This window comes from Sesamum indicum, linkage group LG13 (assembly GCF_026168435.1).
Source record: "Sesamum indicum cultivar Baizhima isolate 11 linkage group LG13, ASM2616843v1, whole genome shotgun sequence".
Lineage (NCBI taxonomy): Eukaryota > Viridiplantae > Streptophyta > Magnoliopsida > Lamiales > Pedaliaceae > Sesamum > Sesamum indicum.
The window spans coordinates 18,086,608-18,108,236 of NC_142669.1; the positions used below are offsets into that span (position 1 = coordinate 18,086,608).

The 21,629-nt window shown below is 31.8% G+C and overlaps 2 protein-coding genes and 1 long non-coding RNA gene across 4 annotated transcripts; all 3 read right to left on the reverse strand.

The window, feature by feature from the left end:
• Window positions 1–3,249: 3,249 nt before the first annotated feature.
• Window positions 3,250–3,957, reverse strand: LOC148784595 (uncharacterized). Its single transcript, XM_088876904.1, has 2 exons — window positions 3,562–3,957; window positions 3,250–3,486 (listed from the first exon to the last, which is right to left on the reverse strand). Exons 1-2 carry the CDS (start codon window positions 3,955–3,957, stop codon window positions 3,250–3,252), a joined length of 633 nt encoding a protein of 210 aa, XP_088733030.1.
• Window positions 3,958–5,041: 1,084 nt separating this feature from the next.
• On the reverse strand, window positions 5,042–9,431 carry LOC148784596 (uncharacterized). The gene is made up of 4 exons (XR_016063530.1): window positions 9,272–9,431; window positions 8,726–8,860; window positions 8,302–8,388; window positions 5,042–5,209 (listed from the first exon to the last, which is right to left on the reverse strand). It is a non-coding gene; the product is annotated as an uncharacterized LOC148784596 (long non-coding RNA).
• A 10,038-nt stretch (window positions 9,432–19,469) lies between these two features.
• On the reverse strand, window positions 19,470–21,511 carry LOC105176428 (uncharacterized). 2 transcript variants are annotated; one of them, XM_020698690.2, is made up of 2 exons: window positions 20,923–21,511; window positions 19,470–20,362 (listed from the first exon to the last, which is right to left on the reverse strand). In XM_020698690.2, the coding sequence occupies exons 1-2, from the start codon at window positions 21,243–21,245 to the stop codon at window positions 19,549–19,551; spliced, it is 1,137 nt and encodes a 378-aa protein (XP_020554349.1). In that variant the 5' UTR covers window positions 21,246–21,511; the 3' UTR covers window positions 19,470–19,548. The 2 variants fall into 2 exon arrangements, with proteins under 2 accessions (XP_020554349.1, XP_011097526.1); XM_011099224.3 differs by having other exon boundaries at window positions 19,470–20,347; window positions 20,923–21,502.
• Between the last annotated feature and the right edge of the window lie 118 nt (window positions 21,512–21,629).

Here is a 21,629-nt window from a genome sequence, read left to right on the forward strand (position 1 = left end):
TTAGAATGCTTATAAAAATTAGCCTCCAACGGTAACATTTGCTTGGAAATTCAAATTGAAAATAAATTTGAGACCGTCTTTCTTGTCTCATAATTGAAGGATTTTCCGCTAAAATAAATTTGAGAGATTTCTTTCTTTATTTTATTCAGTATTTATCAAAAAAGATATTGAATATACTTCAAAAAATAAAAGATAAAAAAATAATATACTCCAATATTTTTAATTCTTTATCCACAAAGTTGTTAGATAATATTGCTAAGATCTCTTTTGGATGAAATCTAATGGTTCTTTTTTTATTTTTATCTAAAAAATATATTATATTTCATTTGGCATAATAAAACTCATTCAGATTGTCCACATTTGCGGATAAGTGGCGCTTAAGTGGATACTCTCAATTATTTTGTTTGTATAAAGAGAACGTAACCGTGGGGATTACTAGAGGTGTTTGATATTTATATATGATGTTGTGGGTTGGTTATGCATGTTATTACGTTGGGATTACGTATGCTTATTGATTAGATGATTATGTGCATATTTATATATATGGATACAGGGGTTACTATTAAGTATTACGTTTAGGGAAGATGTAGCCCTAGTAGCGTTAGGGGGTGCTACATTAGGTGGTATCAGAGCAAGGATTAGATTTTCTAGGGATAGTAGATGAATGCGATATTATACGTGAGGTAAATATTAGAAATCTACTTACATGTGCGTATTTCATATACGATGGAAGCGTTAAGGGAAAACGCTGTTGGCCCAACTGAGTCATTAGAGTCTGTGAAGGGTCATGATTCTGCATCAGAACATCGAGGGTTAGAATTCCGAAATAGAAATGCCCCACAACCAGAAATGAACCCCTTTATGCAACAATTTCTAGAAATGATCCAGAGGATGGCTCCACCGCCACAACCGCAACCACATGATGCAGTTATTGAAAAAAATTATGAAATAGTGAGGAGACAAGGGGCGATGGTATTTGCAGGTACAACTGATCCTGCAGAAGTAGAAGAATGGCTAAGAAACACGGAAAGGGTGTTGGACAGAATTGAGTGTACTTCTGGATAAAAGTTGAGGTACATAATGTCCTTACTGGAGAAGGACGCCTTAGACTGGTGGGAAACAGTTCCAAGGAGCAAGAACCGACCTGTCACTTTGAAGTGGAATGACTTTTTCAAAGAATTTACTGACAAATATACTCCATCAGTCTACAAAAACCGTAAGAAAGTTGAATTCCTTGAATTAAAGCAAAATGGTTTATCGGTTGCTGAGTATGAGTTGCAATTTGTGAGATTGTCAAAATATGCTCCCGAAAAGGTGAGTATCGATGTAAATAAGTATTTAATTTTATGCATATAAAATTTATCATGATAATTTCAATATCTACTACAACAAAATTCATTTATTTCTAAATTCACCATATATTGGAGTTATTAGTTAATATATCATATTTTAGTTTTAGATTATCTTAAAATTCGATATTTTGGTTTATATTATCTAAGAACAAGTTTAATTAATATTTTAGTATATTTTACTAATTTTGTAGTAAATAAATATTTAATATAATGCATATGAATTTTATTGTTAATATTTCAATATCTATTACATCAAAATGTAATTATTCACAATATATTAGAACTATTAGCCAATATCTCATAAATTTAATACGTTTTGGTAATCTTTTTGTAAATAAATATTTAATATAATTTATATGAATGTGTTGATGTTAGACAAATACTAAGTAGTGGTATGAAACTTTGGTTACTTCTCATCAAATGATTATACCAAATGAATTTTCATGGCTTCCAATTTTCTTTCATCGTACTGCTTCTTTTTGGTCTTTTTGTTAAAATTTTCTTCCTAGTTCTTATTTAGATTTTTTAATAAAATATTTCAAATGCTACAATAGTTCATATTTTTTAAATTAAAATATTGTTAAAAAAAATTAATTGGGCTCGAGCTCGAGCTCCTGCTCGGCACGTGTGAATTGAGCTCGAGCTCCGGCCAATTTTTTTCTGGCTCACTGAGGTCGGTTCGGTTGCAGCCCTAGTTCTTGGTAGTGTCGAAAAATGTATATATAAATAAAAAACTCGTATTATTTTACTATAAATTTCTTTACTTTTAACTCATGTTAGATAAAATTAATAAAGATTATTATGTAAAAAAGCGTTAAAGAGGTATTTTTGAAGTCTCGGACTTCTTGATGCCCTAAACAAATAAACTTAACGAGCTCGTATATTTTATAAACCAATATTGTGAAGCATATATAAATCTTACAATTAAAAACATATGCATACAATTCCTCAAAATTTAGGTATTTTCTTTGTTGTTATTTTAATACTCTTACCTCATGATAATATTTCTCAATTTTATTGAATTTTCTATTGTTTCCATTTAATGTAAATTTCATATTTCTAAAAGAAGTACAATCTTTGGGCTAGAAAAAAAAAATAACAATCTTTATTGCCTTAGATAAAAAAAAAACAAGTACAATCTTTCTTATAGTACAGAGAATGCCGAAGTTCTATAAACAAAGCTTTCTAATTTACATAAAGAAAAGCCTCGAAAACCCATGAGGCTCATACTCGGAAGACAATCCGAGACAAATTCTTCCTTATGAAGCATGTTCAAGACAGGTTTGTCAGGCAAAACTCTTTTCTTGATATCAACGTCATTGGAGTTTTATGATCTGCTACTTCCATTACATCAGTCGATGATCGATATTAACTTAAGCCATGCTTTCGAAGGCAATTTAATGTCAGCCTGAAGAAAACAAAAGACGAGAGACATTAACAGTAATGTACACCACAATTATAATAATCTATGATCTATCCATACTCGTTTATTAAAACTCAAGGCCCTAGGGTTTATTTGGTTTTCGGTTCTATGCTTACCGAAATAACATCGTCCCACTAAGGACGATGTGAGAAACTAAAGATTGAAATAGTAATTTAAACACTCAACTAAAATTTTTTCACATTGATTGCTTAAAAAAATGCATTTTGACATCATCCAGAACCAAAGTTGTGTATCTGTCTCTTCCTCATTTTCATTTTCTAACGAAAAAGAAACATTTGTCCCTATCCATTCCCTCTCTACCAATTTTTTCCCATATTTAAAATTCAAGAAATGACAAACCATTGTATTCAAGAAATTTTATTGCAGTGCTCACAGAGGAGACTACGTTTATCCACAGGTCCCTTGTGTAGCATGAATTGTCGAGGTCCTGTATTAGAGGCAGAATACCTTTGCTTATACTTCCCCTATATCAGAGTATTCTGAGTTCACCATCCTTTGTCTCTCAACCCGTAGCACCATGTAATATGCTTTGTTGACGAGGGAAAGAGGTTCTAGAACCAAAGTCTGACTACGAATGTTATCATAGGAGTCATTCAAACCCATCAAAAACTGTATTAGTTGGTTCGCATCGTTTTGTTCCGCCTTGGTTTTTGTTGCATTCGCAAATGCAAAGGCCACATGAACACATAGCTGGTGGCATGAGGCATAATAATTCATCCCAGAGTTGTTTCAATTTTGTGTAGTGACTAGTTACGCTCATATTACCTTGCAGATAGAACTAATTTCGCGTTGCAGCTTGTACAGCAGAGTTCCATCACACTCACCGTACCTAGCTTCAAGATCCAACCAAATATTTCTAGAAGAACTTGCATACAGGTACGCGTTTACCAAGTCCTTGGAGATGGTGTTCAAAATCCATGTCCGTACCATACAGTCTGTAATCCTCCACTGTCTGTGCTGAGGAGTCCCAGTCGTAGGCTGTAGTCCTATGCCGTCGATAAATGCCAACTTATCTTTGCTTTCTAAAGCTATCCTTATAGACCTACTCCAGGATAGCCAATTAATCCCATTGAATGGAGCAGAAACCATTACCATGTGATGATTCCGAGTTCCATTTGCTATGGAAGGAAAGGCAGGCGTATCAGTTGATGAGCTCGCCATTCTCATCAAATGTAAGGTTCAGATGAGTGAAATTGATCGTTCAAAGTACTTCGTATGCAGAGACCATCAAGGTGATGGCTCTGATACCATGATAAAATTAGGCATAAGCCCCATGGGCACTAGGTTACAGAGCAAGAAACGGAGAGGACTGAAGTTGTGTTTTCATTCATTCAACGAGAACTGGTACAACTTCAATTTAAATACAGATACAAAGGCAATGAAGAAGAAACTGTGTAACTAACTAAAACAGAAATAACAACTCAGATTCCAAATCAGTTGCCACCTAAGCCACCAATGCCAACTAATGAAAGTGTAAAGCACAACTAATAAAAATGTAACCAAGGAAAAACACGACTTCTTCACTGCAGAACCAGAGTTAGGAGAAGAAGATGTTACAGTCTGTGAAGGAGATGGAGCTTGAGCTGAATTCAACAGGTTCTACCAACCTCTTCCTCATATGTGGTGATGGGATACACATTAGAAACTTCTTACATTCAAGGGTCTGGAGAGCAAATGCTTTTCTTGTAGTATATTCTTTTGACTGCAACCCATAAATATGGACATGATTGGGTTAAATAAATTATTGCAGAGATCATAAAAAGACAGGACAGAAGCTGGTGAATGAGAGATCCAATGGGAAGATCCTAGTTTTAAGTGTATTCAAGGTTATTATTAGTTGTTTTCCGTGCTTATGCATGTAAATGAAATGCTTAAATTAATTGCTTTGAACTACAAATTATCTAAAATTTCTCTATTCAACTATGAATTCTAGGGATTGCTTTATTTGGTTCCGTACTTGCTTAATAAGTTGAGGTATGCCATAATAATTACATGAACCCTCATTGATGTGGTGAACTCAGCCACAACGAGATCAACTACACTTTGATGGTGCAACACTATGTTTTACTTGTTTCTTGCAATTACTACTTTATTGGATCCAGCGCAACAAGTTATTTGATATGCTTGATAAATAATGCTCTCTTTCCACTACTCCTGTTTAAGTCATATAGACATATCTCTAATACTTTGTAAGTGGTGTTGCGTCACATTAAAAATTGAAGGAATATAAAATAAAAAGAGGAACTTGATCACAAAGGCTTTTTCCACTGAAGACCAAAAGTACTACAAACAAAGTATCCTTTATTTACAATAGGTCAAATTTGTTCATGAAAGCTAGTGTGTTATTGTGAAGCAAGTTGACGGCTGTATCATTTGGCTAACACTTGTCGGGATCATCTTCACTAGCATTACCCTGCACATAATCAACAATATCAATATCATTTAAAATATGTAAAGAGCAAAATGCATAATGTATCTATCTGTACACATCTATTACGATTGAAGGCTCTAGAGTTTGTATTTGGTTTTTCAATTATGTGCTTGCCAAAATAACTTCATCTCGTTAAAAACTGTGCGGGGAAATTTAAGAATTGAAGTAGGAGATTCAAACACTCAATTGTTTCACATTGACCGCTAAAAAGAATGTGCTTTTTGACACTATCTAGAACCACATGATAACCTAATGTATCTATCTCTTCCTCTCTACCATTTTTCTAACCAAAGACGCAACCTTTGTCCCTATCTAGTTATCCTCCACCGATTTTTTTTCCATATTTTAAAATTCAAGAAAGGGTGAAACCATTGCATTTTTTCTTTGTATGCTTCAAATCCAAAAATGCACGTGATTTCTATGAAACCTTCACATTCTCAACATTCTAACTTGGAAGTAATGGGATTATGAACTTTGAGGTCAGTTTAAATGTGAAGAATGCAAGGTAATTCGGAGTTGACGCCTAAAGGGGAGATAATCCTCCACTGTTTTTGTTAATTTATTCCCAAATTATTCATTGTGTTAGGTTTTATCCAATTTGCTTTTTCAAAACCTTTTGATTGTCATACATTTAAAAGTTTTGTACAAATTGTACAGAAACACCATATTTGTCCATGTCGACATCCAAACTTTGCAGGTGTATCATAGTAAAATTTATTGAAAATCACTACTATGCAACCACAAATTAGTTTATTTTTGAACTTCAGAAATAAAATATCATACACTACACGGTAAAGCGGTTGTCTAGATGCCAATCTCATTGTTTATTTTTATATTACTTGTACACCTATCATCTTAAAAGATTTGTTACCACATCTTGGCTAGTAGCAATATAGGTAATGCATGTATTTCTTTAAGTATTATCAATACAATTAATTATCACAACAACAAAGTTAATTATACACTTTTTTTGAATTCTAAAGAAAAAACTTTCATTTGTTCAAAAGTAATAAATCGAATGCACTTCAAACTTCAAAGTGTTCCCAAGAATACAAAAATTGCTTTAAATGACAATAAAAATCAATAAATGATTTCTTTGAAAATAAAAACATTTGACTTTTTTAGGCACTTATCCACAAACAAGTAAATGAAATACATCTATATACTTATTAAAATTGCACAAAATATTCAAACTTTGTCAATTTATATAAAGAAATTAGTGCATTTTGACACTGATTTTGAAAACATGAGTTGATAACACAAAGCACTTTACAAGAGAAACCAAATCTTAGTAAAAGAATAAAAAAGAAAACAATTTTTTTAGAAATATACTATGGTTGATTACTCAATAAAACTAAAAAAATTTCCATATCTAGTATTAATTTGTTAATTAAAAAATATTTATCAAATGTTTGAGATTACGTATATTTATAAAATTCACAAAATCTTCTTAAAAAATTTTAATTGGCATCTAGACAACCGCTCTACGCTTTAGCATAGTATTTAATTTCCCAAAGTCCACAAAATAAAATAAGTCATAGTTGGATAATATAGATTTTTCGATATTTTTCTATGATACACCTGCAAACATAAGATGTTAAACATGAACCAACATGATTTCTGTAAATTCATACAATAATTTTAAATGTATAACAACAAAAAGTTTCAAAACAAGCTCATGAAGAAAACCCAACACGACGAATTAATTAGGAATAAATTTACAAAAAAAGGGGAGATTCGTTCTCCAATTTAGGTCTCAACTCTATACTTGCACCATTCACATTTCAACAGCCTCAAACATTCCCAATCCTATTCTTTCCGAGTCAAAATGATGGTCACGTGAGTCTTTCAAAGAAATCAACACACAAAATTTGGATTTGAAGTTTACAAAGTATAAATTTAATGGTTTCAGCCTCCTTGATTTCAAAATATGGGAGAAAAGTCGGCAAAGAAGAACTAATAAGGACATTGGTTTCTTTTCGGTTAGAAATTTGACGAGAGGAATATGAAGATACACAAGTTAACATTAGGTTCTAAAATATCATCAAAAAGCATACTTTTAGCGGCCAAAATGTGTCCCAATTGAGTGTTCAAATCCTACTCAACCCTTTTGATTCCCACACAATTTTTAGCAAGACAAAGTTTTTCGGTAACACAGAATTTGCAAAACCAAATCCAAAGCCTTCAACCTTTAATAAACGAGTACACATAACCTATAATACTATTAATATGCTTCACTTGTAGAATCAAATATATGCATGCTACATGTGTTAGGCCACCATTTTTAATTGCAGAATACGTACTTTTGGAATTTTCTAATGATGACTAGTCATATCTATATGATGCTCTTTGGGACTTGAAACATGCTAGACAATTCACAATTTTAATGGCACTAGCAAGACATAGACAATGACAATATTGCTAACAATAAGCTTGCAAATACAATAATTGCTAATAAATAATATGACATCTCTATTCAATAAAATAATTGCTAACAATAAACATGCTAATAAGGCAGAACTACGAATAAACCAAGACATAGATAAGCATATGGCTAAGCAAGAGGATAGAAGAATAAAATCAAAAAACATCTCACAACATTCTTGTGTTAAATATAGTGAAGATTCTTAAAATTTCAATACATGCATAAATCTGAAATGTTTACTTTTAACAAATAAAATTATCATTTCGTATTTAAAGAGTGGAGATATACAGTGTAAACAAGGGAAACACGAGATATCCTCATGTCAAAACATACGTCAACAGAAATTTTCGCGAAAAAACTTACAGCTGCTGCAAAAATCATCATTTTCTCAAAATCCTTTCAGCCCATGAAAAATAGTCTCAGCACTTCAAATCATTACAGCCAAATGGGGAAAAGAAACAACAAAAAAATTAAAAAGACAAAGAAGACGCATGAAAATTTGTAGAAGGAATATCGATCAGTAATAGAACATATATAGAACCTGGAGCCCTTTTCTTTGTTTTCTTAGTATCTCAAAGTTTGAACATCTAAAATATAAAAATGAATTAAGAAAAGGAAGAAAAGGGATGGGGTGAGTTCATGCATATACCTTGAAACATAACCTAGGTGAGCAGGAGCCAAATCGTTAGTGAAGACCAGTTTTGACGAGCCTTGTTCAAGGTTTCTGTCTCCCTCTCTGAGAAAATATAATGAAGAAATAAAAAATTTCAGCAAGAATCCAAAGGAAAAAAAAAAAGAAAATACAGTAGCCCAGAAACATTTTCCTTACATGAATGAGAACAGGGATTGACAAGACAGTGCTCCACTGTACAAGGAAAACTCATTGGCGAAAAACCGAAGGAGAGTATTTTATAGCAGATATAACCAACTTTGCTAAAATTCATGTACTTTTACAACTCTACTTTTATTTATTTGAGGGTTAACAAGAAAGATGCAGTGATGGAAATTGTCTTGATTTTATAATGTGAAGAAAAACGTAGAACATTGAAATTAGGGCAATGAAAAGAGGTTGCCTTGACGGTGGCGGTTCATGTGTCCCCCAAGGGCTTGAGACTTGCAGAACTTGAGGGAACAAAACCTGCACTCGTAGACCTTCCCGGCCTCATATTTTCCCTCCTTAGCGCCGCTTTTCTTTTTCCTGTAGCCTCCTGCAAATATGCCAATTAAATCAACTTTGATCCGAAACTCTTTTCAAGAAAGGTAGAGAGAATCTGAATTAAGATTTTGGGGGGAATTTGTTGATTAATTGAAGATTTGAGCAAGAGAGTTATCAGTTTTATTGCACAAGCAAAATATCTTCGCAGAAGAAACAAAAATTGATATCAAAAGTTTCTGAGAAGCACAAAAACACAAGGATCAAATTCTGAAAACTGTTCCCTTTTCTTAATCCCAGGGCATAAGGGAAGGGTAAGAAGATGATATATATATTATTACAGAATTTCAAAAAATTTCATTACTGATCAGTTGTAATCTTGGACAGCAGGGTTTCATCCTTTTCTTTTACTTTTTGCTTAACTTCAAGAAGATGTAATAAAAAAACTAAAGACAAAGTAATGTACCAGCAGACGAGGAGCTGTCCTCTGAGGCCTGTATACCATCTTCGGGTAAGTTATTGAGGTCTATTGGATTTCCCTCTGGTCTCCTGGAAAAACAAGAACAGAGAGAGGGAAAGTTGAGGAAAGTGATCAAAGAGTTTGAAAAGATGAAATCATAACAAATGTTAGTGTGTAATATAGAGTGGGCCAATCAACGGTAACATTTCTTTCTTTTTTTTTTTTTTTTTTTGTTTTTGTTAATTTAGAATGCTTATAAAAATTAGCCTCCAACGGTAACATTTGCTTGGAAATTCAAATTGAAAATAAATTTGAGACCGTCTTTCTTGTCTCATAATTGAAGGATTTTCCGCTAAAATAAATTTGAGAGATTTCTTTCTTTATTTTATTCAGTATTTATCAAAAAAGATATTGAATATACTTCAAAAAATAAAAGATAAAAAAATAATATACTCCAATATTTTTAATTCTTTATCCACAAAGTTGTTAGATAATATTGCTAAGATCTCTTTTGGATGAAATCTAATGGTTCTTTTTTTATTTTTATCTAAAAAATATATTATATTTCATTTGGCATAATAAAACTCATTGAGATTGTCCACATTTGCGGATAAGTGGCGCTTAAGTGGATACTCTCAATTATTTTTTTTTTATTATATATCGATTAAAAATTTTAATCGATCAAATCTAACAATTGTGTGAATTATATTAGTCGAATGATATATTATAAAATATAAATTAATATATTAAAATCATAAAATTATGAAATCTAAATTACAGAAATCCTCAAAATGATGGTAAAGTGAATATTTGAGTTAAGAATAAAATATTTTTTTTTTGATAAATAAAAAGAACAGTGTGGTACTATCTCATATTTTAATTGAACATTTAATAATACACCATCAATTAGAATTATTGATTACTATCTCATATTTTAGTTTTAGATGATATTAAAATATGATATTTTAGTTTATATTATCCACAAATAAACTTAATCAATAATTTAGTACATTTTGGTAAACTTTTTTGTATATAAATATTATATATAATTCATATAAATTTTGTCATTATAATTTCAATATCCACTACAACAAAATGCTTATATTTCAAAATTTTCACCATATATTATAATTGTTAGCCAATATATTATATTTTTTAACTTTGGATGATATTAAAATACGGTATTTTGCTTTATTTTATCTAAAAACAAGCTTAACCAAGAATTAGTATGTTTTGATAATTTTTTTTCTAAGTAAATATTTAATATAATGCGTATGAAACTTTATCGATATAATTTCAATATCCACTAAAACAAAAATACATTTATTCACTATATATTAGAATTATGTCAACATCTTATATTTTAGTTTTAGATGATATTAAAATGTGGTATTTTAGTTTATATATATGATCTCAAAACAACAAGCTTAATGATATTATTTATCCACTAATGGAGAAAACTTTTTAATGAGAAAATTAAACCGAACGAAAGTTCGAGTTACAATAAAAATATGGAATATTTCCAGATTCTGAAAATACAGATGAGGGAATTTGTTATGAAAATTCCTGATAAATGTCACAATGATCCCAAGAGGATTGATCCAAAACTTCTCACGCCAGAAGAAGAACGTGAATGGCTGAGAAATTTTGAAGTTCGACAAGTACTACCAGGAAATACGGTGAGGCGTTTACACTCCACTGAAGTCCATGGTAGAATCACAACCAAGAGAAGGGGACGAGTAAATTCCTGCATAATTAGAGTTCCAAAATTATGATTAAAGAAACTAACTGGAAAGAACTCGAGTCGGACACATCAAAGATCTCCCAATATTTGAGAGACATACAAAAGACAGTTCAAAACTATGGACATAGGTTAATTCATATACCTATGAAAATAGAATCTTTGAGCCAGAAGGTGGACGAGGTCCTTGAGATCTTTCCATATCTACACAAGGACGTTACAGATCTGAAGGCAGAAGTTGCAGATCTGAAGATAAACTAAAGGGAGAGCCCTGAGACCTCAAAATTCAAACAAGAGCGAATCAGGGACGCCCTTGGGACAATACCTCTTTTACATCAAAAGGGAAAGCCACGGAGGTTCCAAAATCGAAATCCAGAGAAGATCTAATCACTGCACTATAAAATAATGGAGGTGACAAGAGCAAATCTATTAGATCTACCCGTGAATGAAGTCACTCCAGCACTACCACTGCCGGAGGAAAGCACGTATTCCAATGATCCTCCACAGGATCATCTGATGAGAGAGAGTGCGGATTTCTACACTAATGTCACCCCAACGTTTGTGGGAACCAGGCTAAATGAAAATTCAGGAAGAAATCCGAGAAGAGTGCCTGAAAATACACCTTGGGCGAGGACCATCTCCAGCCCTTGAATCCATATGGTGCTATACTTAACCTAGATTTTATCGAAATCAGAAGTACCGAGAAGTTCATAGATGAATGGGTTGCAGCCATTAAGAGAGCAACAACTACTTTAGAACTTGACAATAAAGATTGAATGGCGAGCCCCTTCTCTCTATATATATATTGGTATGTTATATGATCAATATAAGAAAGATATTTTGTAGCCTATTTTGATTCAGGATCAGGAATTTACACGACAAAACCTAGAGTTTTCTCTAAGGAAGCAAGGGAAACCTTAGCCGTTATTGCAGTCAGGGATTTTTTTACCAAAAATCCTGATACTAAATAAGAGAATATAAGAAGTCAAAATCATGATCGGTGGAGCATTTGGATCGCCCTAGTTTAGGGTAACAACACTCCTATTTACTTTCATTATACAGGTGCTGATATCTTGCTAAGTAACAATTTCATTCAAATATTTGCAAGATATATGCAGGATAGAATCTTTATACTAACTGTGGTAGTGAAATATAGGTGTTGCAAAGTGAAAAGGCATTTAACAAGATAATGCCCACAAATTTTCGCAACAAACATGGTGATTTTGATGCCAGATTAACTTATCAGAAAATGCAGGATAAGAGAAAATTTGGTAAGGTTATTTTGTCTTTCAGGCAATATGGATTGTTAGATAGGGATAGCTTCTATAAGAAATCCGAAGAGAAAATTAGGAACTTTGAGGAAGCACTACTGAAAATAAAATTGCTAGATATCAGTGAGGAAATGAGACTTTTTTCTTGAGAATGCCAAGAGGCTCATCTAGAGGAATTTCATTGAAAACCCTCTGGCATGGTGGGATAGAACAAGATCGAAACTACTCTGAAGGTCAAGTAAGAATGCAAGTACGAGTACGTTCGATGTAAACCTATCCAGATGAACATGGAAGACAAGAAAGATATGCAGATGATTATCAAAGAGCATATCAATTTTGGATTCATCGAGCCTGGAATCTCTACCTACAGCAGCCCTAGATTTCTGGTTAGAAACCATAGGAAGATAAACGAAATGAGATTGACAAGTCAGCTGTCAAGGGGATTCTTTTAAATTTATATAATGGTGAGATTGATTTGATGGTAAAAATATGATATCACCTTCTGGTAAGCAAACTAAAAGAAAGAGAGTTTAATTGGTTGTTTTATTGTGAGTTGGCTATGTGGTGCGATGCAGCTGATTATGTTGGAATTAAATTAATTGTATTCCATGCATGTTTCTTACTTATCTTGTTTGGGGTTGTGTTTGTTATACATAGGGCTGGTTATTTACTTACTGAATGGCAGACTCATTTCTCTGCTGACATTTTCTTTCAGAAATAGACTTTGAGGTGTCTACCTATTGAAAATTAGGTCAACACGCTATACTCAGTCAGGTCGTGCAGTTTTCTCCTCTTTGTCAGTTAGAGTATAAATCGTATTTTGTTTGTATAAAGAGAATGTAAGCATGGGATTACTTGTGGTATTTGATATGTATATATAATGTTGTGGGTTTGTTATGCATGTTATTACATTGGGATTACGTAGGTATATTGATAAGATGATTATGTGCATATTTATATATATGGATACAAGGGAACTATAAGTATGACGTTTAGGGAAAATATAGCTCTAGTGACGTTAGGGGGTGCTACATTAGGTGGTATCAGAGCAAGGATTAGATTTCCTAGGAATAGTAGATGAATGTTATATTATACGTGAGGTAATATTAGAAATCTACTTACATGTGCGTATTTCATATAGGATAGAAGTGTCAAGGGAAAACGTTGTTGGCCCAACTGAGTCATTAGAGTCTGTGAAGGGTCATGATTCTGCATCAGAACATCGAGGGTTAGAATCCCAAAATAGAAATGCCCCACAACCAGAAATGAAGCCCTTTATGCAACAATTTCTAGAAATGATCAAGAGGATGGCTCCACCGCCATAACTCCAACCACAGGATGCAGTTATTGATAAAAATTATGAAATAGTGAGGAGACAAGGGGCGAAGGTTTTTGCAGGTACAACTGATCCTGCAAAAGAATGGCTGAGAAACACGGAAAGGGTGTTCGATAGAATTGAGTGTACTTCTGAGCAAAAAGTTGAGGTACACATTGTCCTTACTAGAGAAAGACGCCTTAGACTGTTGGGAAACAGTTCCAAGGAGCAAGAACCGACTTGTCACTTTGAAGTGGATGACTTTTTGAAAGAATTTGCTGATAAATATACTCCACCGGTCTACAGAAACTGTAAGAAAGTTGAATTCCTTGAATTAAAGCATAATGATTTATCTGTTGCTAAGTATGAGTTGCAATTTGTGAGATTGTTAAAATATGCTCCCGAAGAGGTGAGTATCGATGTAAATAAGTATTTAATGTAATGCATATAAATTTTATCCTGATAATTTCAATATCTACTACAACAAAATTTATTTATTTTTAAATTCACCATATATTGGAGTTATTAGTTAATATATCATATTTTAGTTTTAGATTATATTAAAATACGATATTTTGGTTTATATTATCTAAGAACAAGTTTAATCAATAATTTAGTATGTTTTACTAATTTTGTAGTAAATAAATATTTAATATAATGCATATGAATTTTATTGTTACAATTTCAATATCTATTACATCAAAATGCAATTATTCACTATATATTAGAACTATTAGTCAATATCTCATAAATTTAATACGTTTTGATAATCTTTTTGTAAATAAATATTTAATATAATTTATATGAATGTGTTGATGTTAGTCAAAAACTAAGTAGTGGTATGAAACTTTGGTTACTTCTCATTAAATGATTATACGAAATGATTTTTCATGGCTACCATTTTTCTTTCATCGTATTGCTTCTTCTTGGTCTTTTTGTGAAAATTTTCTTCCTAGTTCTTATTTAGATTTTTTAATAATATATTTCAAATGCTACAATAATTTATATTTTTTTAAATTCAAATATTGTTAAAAAAAAATTAATTGGGCTCGAGCTCGAGTTCCAGCTCGGCACGTGCGAATCGAGCTCGAGCTCCAGCCAATTTTTTTCTGGCTCGCCGAGGGAAGTTCGGTTGCAGCCCTAGTTCTTGGTAGTGTCGAAAAATATATATAAAAAAAAGAAACTCATATTATTTTACTACAAATTTCTTTACTTTTAACCCATGTTAGATAAAATTAATAAAGATTATTATGTAAAAACGAGTTAAAGTGGTATTTTTGAAGTCTCGGACTTCTTGAAGCCCTAAACAAATAAACTTAACGAGCTCGTATGTTTTATAAACCAATATTATGAAGCGTATATAAATCTTACAATTAAAAACATATGCATACAATTCCTCAAAATTTAGGTATTTTCTTTGTTGTTATTTTAATACTCTTACCTCATGAAAATTAAGATATTTCTCAATTTTATTGAATTTTCTATTCTTGCCGTTCAATATAAATTTCATATTTATAAAAGAAGTACAATCTTTGGGCCAGAAAAAAAAAATTAACAATCTTTATTGCTTAGATAAAAAAAGAAACAAGTACAGATAGTATAGAGAATGCCGAAGTTCTATAAACAAAGTGTTCTAATTTACATAAAGAAAAGCCTCGAAAACCCATGAGGCTCATACTCGGAAGACAATCCGAGACAAGTTCTTCTTTATGAAGCAAGTTCAAGACAGGTTTGTCAGGCGAAACTCTTTTCTTGATATCAACGTCACTGGAGTTGTATGATCTGCTACTTTCATTACATCAGTCGATGACGATATTAACTTAAGCCATGCTTTCGAAGGCAATTTAGTGTCAGCCTGAAGAAAACAAAAAACGAGAGACATTAACAGTAATGTATACCACAATTATAATAATCTATGATTTATCCATACTCATTTATTAAGACTCAAGGCTCTAGGGTCAATTTGGTTTTTCAGTTCTAAAGCTAATGTTATGGGGATGAAATTGCAATAAAAGTAAGAAAGTGAAGCACTAAAATAATTTTTTATGAAAAAAGAAAAGTTATATAGGGGTATATATGGAAAATTTATTCGTTGGAGGTATTAATTTGAAGTGAGTTGAAAAGAGAGATTATTTTGAAGTTGAAATCAAATGTCGGGGATTAAAATGAATTTTTTGTTAGACCAAAATCTGATTTTCTTTTTCTAATCTATTTTTTCTGCAAATCATACTAATTAAATTAATTATTTTTTTATTTTTATTTTTATTCATAATTTATAGAGGTATTCAATTCGGTTAATTGGATCGAACCGAACTGATTTTTCGATTAACTAAAAATTTCGGCTTACCAAAAATCCAATCAAACTAATTGGTTCGATTTCTGTTATAATTAAATATTTTTTTATTCGATTCGGTTAATAGCCAAATTATCGAATTCATAAGAAAAAAAACTATCAGTTAATTAATTTAATATTTTTTTATAAATTTAAAACAAGTAGAAATTAAATTATATTGTTATAATATTATATATTGGTAAATTATAAATATAATTTATATATTAATATATTTTTTAAAATTATAATATATTATATAAATATATTTTTTAATTTTGATTGCTTGGTCGGTACGACTAACCGACCTAAACAAATCATACCGATCGGTTGTACCTATTTTTTTTTTTCAAAAGATAACAAAAATCAAACTAAATTTTTGTTTCGAAATTGGGTACGAACTGAAAATTTGGTTTGATCGATTTTTGACTGGTTAATCGAATTTTTAACACCCCTAATAATTTATGAATAAATTCAAAATTATTGAAGTAATATATAAATAATTCTTTTCTTATAATTTTTTAAATAATATATCATTTATTATACCATTTATAAAATAATTTTATAAAAATATTACACGATAAATAATGTATATGATGTCTGAAGTTTTTTAAATTTATCCATTTGAAATTAGATTGATGGATAAATAATAACATAATTAAATAACAAAGAAAAATAAATATATTTTTTTAGTTCAAATTGGGTACATAGATCCATTGGTAATAATGGATACGAACATAATCCAGACCTAATCTATAATCTTTTACTGAGTCTGAGTATGGGTCTAATAATATTAATTAAGTCTGGATCTGAGTCTTAGAGTTAATCTATGGGTTTGGATAGGGTCTTACCCTACCCATTGACACCTCTACTTATGCAGTAGCTTAATTTAAGTCAACACTTGCTTCTACAGTTTAATTTCTTCTTCTTCTTCTTCTTTGGACAAAAATATTGAAAACCTGATTCAGTTAAGAATTTCTTTGGCTAAATAAGCTTCGTCTGAGCAATCAATGGAGTTTTGATGAATGTCAGCTTATTTTTCTTCCTTCTGTTGAAAATAATAAATATATGATCGTTTATCCGTTTGAACCTCGGGGAAAAATTTTACCCAAATTGAATCAAACCAATCGCATGGTCACATTCTTGAACTATACACCAATCACATGGTAAGTGCATAACACTAATCATATAATTAATTCAGATCTAACCAAACCCAGAATAAACAATTTTTTGGTCCTCAAATAAAGTCATTTATGCAGTTTTGGTCCAAAAACAATTTGTGCTTGTAGTTTTGGTTATCAAATTGTTGTTGTTTTTGACCTTTTTAGTCCGTCCATTAATAAAACCGTTAAATTTATCGAAAATTTCATTTGAAGGGGAAAAATAGTCATTTTTCTTCCATTTTATGGTATTTTTCATATTTTGGTCCAAGACATCTATTTCTTACTCTTCGAGTGTCAAGAGAGAAAAAAAATAATTTAAACAACAATTTTTTTATATAATATTAACAAAACATTGTTAATATTTTTTATTTCGTATTACACAATACTCGCAATATATGCGTAACATATATATATAGAGCTTTATTGTATTTATTTATTGTCTTTTCATATTTATTTTATATATAGATTAGAAAAAATCAGAATGAAAGACAAATTAAATAAAGGAAACTTAAAGTTAAGATTGTATACAAATTTAGTTGTTTAAATTTTTTTATTTTTTTTTTAACTTTTTCTCTTGAAGTTAGAAGAAAATATGAAAAATTGGTGTATTGAACTAAAACTTAAAAAATACCACAGAATAAAAGGAAAAGGACTATTTTTTCCTATCAAATGAAACTTTGGTTAACTTTAATGATTTTATTAATAGAAGGACTAAAAAAAAAAAAAACAACACTTTGATGACCAAAACTGCAACTTCAAATTGTTTAAAAACCAAAACTGTATAAATGATTTATTTTATGATCAAAATCATAATTTTCGGCCAACCCCCATTTGGATTAGAAATTTCCCTTCAACCAAAAGGTTCGTGTTTTATTAGTTTCCTTATTGAATTGGAATTTAGTTAAGATCATTAGACAGTCGTATAGAAACTTATACAAATTTTGGTGTGCGAAGGTCGATGATGCCTATGAAAATAATGATCAAATAGTCAATTTAAAAAAATAAAATAAAAATAACATGTCGTATATTATCCCAAAAAAAGCTTAACTAGGACTAGCCATGTCCCAACTGGGCATGGATCAAATCGACCTGCTTTTTTAATCGAGTCGATTCAATCTTGGGTTGGGAGTCCGACCCACTTTACATCTTGAGACTAAGGAGGGGAAGAATAACACTTTTTTTTTTATAAAAAAATTATTTGATATGATAAAAAGAGAAGTATATTTTAAATACTTTCAAGTATTTTGTACAAACAAAATAAGTTGCGAAAGAAAGAGTAATTTGTGTAGTTTTACCAACTAATAATTTTATCATCAATTTGTATTAGAAAATAAATAAATTAACAATAAAATAATTTTAAAATTATTAAAAAAATATAAAAATTAAACCGAAAAACTTATTAATAAAAATATAAGGCTACCAAACCAGAACAAGATTGAATTACTTTTTAGATGCCAATATCTCAAATAAAAGAGGATCTTTCTTTTTCAAGATAAATTATGTCTAGAGGTAATATAGTAAATAACAATAAAATGGGTAATCTTAGTTTTTTTTTTAGCTTTATACTTCTACTTTTCTGTTTAAAATTGAGCTCCAAAAAAGCTTTATGTACGTTCAATTTTACTTTCCCAATTATATATTCTTTTTATACATTTTATTTTTATTCCAACTAAACGTTCTGAGCGGAATTTAGGTTTTCCTTCGTCAAAAGAGTTGTAATTCTTTAAAGGATCAGATGCAACAAGCCCAACTCATTGACGTTCCATTACGACTAGATCTATAGAGAAATTTTAACCAAAATTCGGTTTAATTAAATTTAAATTAATTATATAATAAGTGTAAAACACTTGTGGCATGATTGATGTATACTGAAAAAAAAATAATTAATTACATGACAAGTATATTTCACACAAAATTATAGAATAAATATATTAAACTTATTCTATAGTTAATTTAAATTTAGTCAAACTCGATCCGCTTTAAAATTTTCTTTCTATACAATTGCAGGATAATCAATAAAGGGTGGGATTGACTCTGTCTTCACGAAAATTCAATGAACCAAACCATTCATGATAGCAGATATAAGAAGAATTCAAAGCAAAATCAGTGCCTTATTCACTCAATCATGCACATTTACAGTTTCCAACAGGGCTTTATCTCAAGGACAACCCTTTTATCACTATGAATATCAGAATCAGCACAAAAAGTTCATACTCTCTTTCCTGTTCTTGGCCTCTCCAAATCCATGTAATTAATTATGCACCCATAAAAATTTTAATTCAGATTGGGTTTGGTCGAATTTGAATCAATTATATGACAAATACAATACGTTTGTTGTATGGATCGTGTATACTTAAGGAAAAATGACCAATCAAATGACAAGTATATCACAATTGCTCTGTGATTGATTCGACATCCGCACGTTACTTCATTATCTCCTCAATGAGTGTAACACTACTAAACATCAACTAATACTTTGTATGCTGATCTCCGGTATCGGAACCGAATCCTCGGTTCTGCTACCGTTCTTCCTCAGCCACCGTTTTCCACTAAACGAAAACGATCTCTTCATCGAAACAGGCCCTTTCGCCAGGGAACGACCATAGGAAGAACTCTTTATTAGCCTACTAATGCTGGAACTCCTACAACCTCTTCTCCCAACCCTGCCAAAGTCTTGCTTCTCAACTAGTTCCACTAATTTAGTACCCGAACACCCTTCACCTTTCTTACACGAATCGTTATCCAGCACAAGCGAGTGATCCATCGAGACAACCCTCCTCACCTGCTGCAATTCTCGTTCCGACCTCACCCAATGATCGGTCAAATCACTAAGTACCCTGAAATTCCCATTTCTCAGTAACTTGCCGGCCAGCGTGTCGTCCTGCACCGGCATTGCTCGCCTGTTTTCATCAGCCATACCCCTCGTCGTTTCGTCTGGAGTTTCCTCTGCATTCTCAGCCTCATTCGAATTAGTATTGCTCGTTTCTGACGAACCTGTCGGCAGATTAGCATTTACATTTGTGCTGATCAGAATGGGGGCCCGACAGACGGGGCAATTCTTGTGTGATCTCAACCAGGTATCTATACACAATACGTGAAAAGCGTGGCTGCATTTCGGCAGGAGCCTGAGGCTTTCATTTTCTTGAAACTCATTCAGGCAGATAGAACAGTCACAGCCCTCTATCAAGCCGTCGCCTTTCTTGTACTTGAACACTGAAATCGAGTCAATTGCCGATTGAGGGAGTCCGACAGTGCGAATGTACCTGTTTTTACAGATACTATATATTAAATAATTATTTTCTCTAACCAATTATTAAACGTACGGATAACATATAGCAGTTTTATTTATACTTTTAAGGTTTAATTACACTTAAAACCCTTCCAATATATGAAATTACACTTTCACCTAAAAAAAGTTTTAGAATTACACTCATATCCTCTTCAAGAAAAGTAAGATTTAAAGGAAAAATGCTGACGTAACAAAAAAATTATATAAACTTTTTATTCTTCCCTTATTTAACATATATATTTTTGTATTTATAAGAATATATAATATATATATATATATATATAGAAAGTGAAGTTAATATTATTATATACAAAATTATTAGATAGAAATGTCAAATGAAGTGTATACTTATGGAAGTTTTTTTTGCTAATATTATTATTTAGACCCAGAGCATAAGGAAAGCCGATCAGAAGTAAATTGTGAATTTTAGAAAAAGTTATATAAAGTATAATTTTAGATTTTCTTTGAGTGGTGTGAAATTTCGTATTTTTGGAGTCAGTCTAATTGTAATTAATCCTACTTTCATCCAAAATAATAACTGATCAGTACCATATGGGGTGATCGACGAGGGGCGCCTGGTGCTCGTCGATGAAATCTTCCGTCAAGTTGCCATTTCCGGCAGAGTTTCCCCGCCTGGAATTTCGGAATTTGCGGACGGTGAGGTAGGATAGAAACAGGAACACGGCGGCGAGGACGCAGAGCATGAGGATGAAGATCGTCGAGATTTGGTGGGTCTTGGGGGGGAAAGGCGGAGGCTGCGGTGGCGGAGGCTGGAGATAGCAATCGTCAGGGCAGACATAACACATGTAACAGGACGGAGCATAGCTCTTATCAGCTTCAGCAGGCAGAAGCTTTCTGTGGTGAAGAGCCATTCAAGAACAGAGACGGATCAATCAAACAAAGAGGGATTCAAATCATGATTTTCTTTCTTATTTTTTTCTTTCCAGGGATTCTGATCAAATTCAGAGAGAAAGATGGAGGTGCAAGAACAACTATGGAATGAGATAAAGTGATCAAAGGTTGGGATTTCATTTTCATCAGTGCAGGGGTGGTTTCAGCTTTTTTGTCTTGCTGTGGAGAAAGTCAATGCGAATTGTTTATCATAATTGCAGGGTTGCGTAGTGGTGGGGGCATTCACCACCCATATTTTAAATCCAGGCCACAACTGGGCTTGTTTTGGTCTTCAAGATCATTCAAAAATAAATTACATCAAACACCCCACAAATTTAGATGTTTAGTAATGTTAAATCACTCAA

What these genes read in the sequence shown, in the direction of transcription:
- LOC105176428 (XM_020698690.2), bottom strand. Translation starts at nt 21,245, where the DNA reads ATGGCTCTTCACCACAGAAAGCTTCTGCCTGCTGAAGCTGATAAGAGC. An exon ending in CTCGTCGATCACCCCATATG is followed by an intron (nt 20,363 to 20,922) that starts GTACTGATCAGT and finishes TTTAATATATAG; the next exon opens with TATCTGTAAAAACAGGTACA.
- LOC148784595 (XM_088876904.1), bottom strand. Translation starts at nt 3,957, where the DNA reads ATGGCGAGCTCATCAACTGATACGCCTGCCTTTCCTTCCATAGCAAAT. An exon ending in AAATTAGTTCTATCTGCAAG is followed by an intron (nt 3,487 to 3,561) that starts GTAATATGAGCG and finishes TCATGCCACCAG; the next exon opens with CTATGTGTTCATGTGGCCTT.